This window comes from Urocitellus parryii, chromosome 2 (assembly GCF_045843805.1).
Source record: "Urocitellus parryii isolate mUroPar1 chromosome 2, mUroPar1.hap1, whole genome shotgun sequence".
Taxonomy (NCBI): domain Eukaryota; kingdom Metazoa; phylum Chordata; class Mammalia; order Rodentia; family Sciuridae; genus Urocitellus; species Urocitellus parryii.
Window position 1 is genome coordinate 39,890,939 of NC_135532.1, and position 2,423 is coordinate 39,893,361.

Consider the following 2,423-nt stretch of genomic DNA (forward strand, 5'->3'; position numbering starts at 1 on the left):
GGCACAGTGGTCCAGGCCTTGGAGAGGATGCCTGGTAGGCTCTCACCCTCTCTTGGAAACCCCTTGCGCCCACTTTTTGACATTAGCCTTTTTTAAAAAATCTTTGGAACATCAATTTGACTAAGCAATTTGAGAAAAACAAATTTATTAAGAAATATCTCTGCCATCCCAGGAGCATGGGAGAAAGGACAGAGAAGAGCAGGGCAGGGGAAGGGTCCCAGGGTAAACAGTCTGATGACTCTGGTAGGTGGGGGCAGGGACACATGATGTCCAGGTAGATCCAGGTGTGCTCCTGGCTGGACCCCATGTGGAGGAGCCCAGCCAGTAGGCACTCAGTCCTGCAGCTGTTGGGAGTCCAGGTGACCAATGGTCACATAGTGACAACAGCATCCACGGAGTAGAGTCCTCTGCTGGCTGTTTCTTTGTTTGGTCCATCTGAGCTCTAACTTTATGTAGGAACCACCCGATTTGTGAACCTAGCAGGTTTCTGCTCCCCTGGTGTAGGAGCCTCGTTTTCCCCAACACACGAGGGTGTGTAACAGCACAGTCTGCGCAAGCAGGCAGCCATCCTCCGCCTGACCCGCTTCCAGCCCTTCCTGTGGCCCCGGGGACACGCTATGGTGGCATCTTGGGAGACATGGCTGTCTGTTGTTGATGGGCAGAGTTGGGGTGAGTCGGACACAGAGTGATGCTGGGAGGCTAGCCTGGGAGTGGGGGGCTTCTCATGCAGGAAGCGGAGACTAATGGCAGGCCAGCTGGCCCTTCTGAAGCTCTTCTGCCCTGAGTCCTTGGCCTCCTGAGGCTGATGATGCTCACAGGGCAAGGGGAAGGTGTGAAGGGCAGGCTCACTGGCCTTCCTCTTCGGGAGGGCAGGGGAAATGGAAGGATCCCTTCTCCCAGGCTTCATGCAGCCTGCCCCCTGGCTTATCTGCTGCTGGATTATGAGATAGGAAGCCATCACATCATCAAATTTTTTCTGGGACAGCGACACCCAGGTACTGTAAGGGTCGTACCCCATGTCGAACAGCATTGTCAGTACTGTGGGGTCTGAGAGGTTGGGGAGGGGCACATCATGGAAAGATGACTTCTCCTCACCCTGATTCAGCCACGGGTCTGCCAAGATCTCCTCTGCCGAGGGGCTTGCTCCTGGGTCCTCTGCCAGGATTTTCCTGATGAGCCTTTGTGCTTCGGGGGACACGTGCTGGGGAAATTCCAACTCAGGGTGTAAGAGGTCATGCGGGCGGTTCCCTGTCAACATAAAGTTCAAAATGATACCCAGTTGCCAGGTGTCCATTGTGGGGCCCTCCAGAGGGCCCCAGGCTCTGTTCCATTCTTGCCCAGGCTTGAGAACGGTGCTTAAGCCAAAGTCGATGATTTGGATGTTGCCTCTGGCATCCAGCACAATGTTTTCTGGCTTCAGGTCTCCATGCAAGACATGCATCTTGTGGCAGTAGCACACCGCACAGGTGATCTGTCTGAAGAGTCTCCGGGCCTCCTCCTCCTCCTGCATGCCCCCAGGTGGGATGAGGTCAAAGAGTGATCCCCTGCCTCCATGCTCCATCACCAGGTAGACATATTGGTGGGTTTCAATCACCTGAAAGAGGTGGATCACATTCGGGTGGTACAGGGTTTTCATCGCCAGTTTTTCAGAGCAGGTCAAACTCCTCCAAAGTCTCTTTGGCAGGACTTTCACCGCCACTTCTGCCCCAGTGCGCAGATGGCGGGCTAGGATCACCTTACCAAATGCCCCATGCCCAATGTCCTTCAAGACCTGGTAATGGTCTGTGAAGGCCTTCTCCTGGCAGGAGCAAGGCCCCTTTGGCACTACACTAAACTCACTACTCTTACTATGCATCCTAAGCAGGAACACCAACTAAGGATGCTAGCTAAAAACAAAATAAGAAACTAAAACAACAAACCAAAATCAAAAAACAAAACAAGACAAAACAAAAAAACCCAAATCAAAGAACCAATCGCCAAAGACCACAACCACCAACCGCCAACCACCAAACGCACTAACTAGCTGGGAGTCCGACAGGTCACCACCAAGAGCTTCCTGTACTTATGGACAAAAACCCAGCCTCAGTCACTCTGTTATATACCAGGGGATTGAGACTCCCTCACAGTGGCTCCTTGTGAGGTCAGAGTAAGAAATGACCCAATCACACCTAGGTATCACCCACACAGGTCATCTCCTTTTGGGCCTACAGGATATTTTCCACTTTCAGAATAAGAATAAAGGACTCCGGAAGCTTTATGCTTCAATGGGTTATGGAAACTGATATTTATGTTTTAAAAATGATAGTATCTCAATGTACTTTGTATAGTAAGTACTTCAATGGAAATTTCCTTGTAAATCTAAAGCCTATCATACTTTTGGATTTGAAAGGCTTCATCATATCTGCACTCAAGGTATTCAACTG

At 51.0% G+C, this 2,423-nt stretch overlaps 1 protein-coding gene across 1 annotated transcript; it reads right to left on the reverse strand.

The window, feature by feature from the left end:
• Window positions 1–448: 448 nt before the first annotated feature.
• On the reverse strand, window positions 449–1,855 carry LOC144253348 (sperm motility kinase Z-like). Its single transcript, XM_077795463.1, has one exon. It carries the CDS (start codon window positions 1,853–1,855, stop codon window positions 449–451), a length of 1,407 nt encoding a protein of 468 aa, XP_077651589.1.
• Between the last annotated feature and the right edge of the window lie 568 nt (window positions 1,856–2,423).

What these genes read in the sequence shown, in the direction of transcription:
- LOC144253348 (XM_077795463.1), bottom strand. Translation starts at nt 1,855, where the DNA reads ATGCATAGTAAGAGTAGTGAGTTTAGTGTAGTGCCAAAGGGGCCTTGC.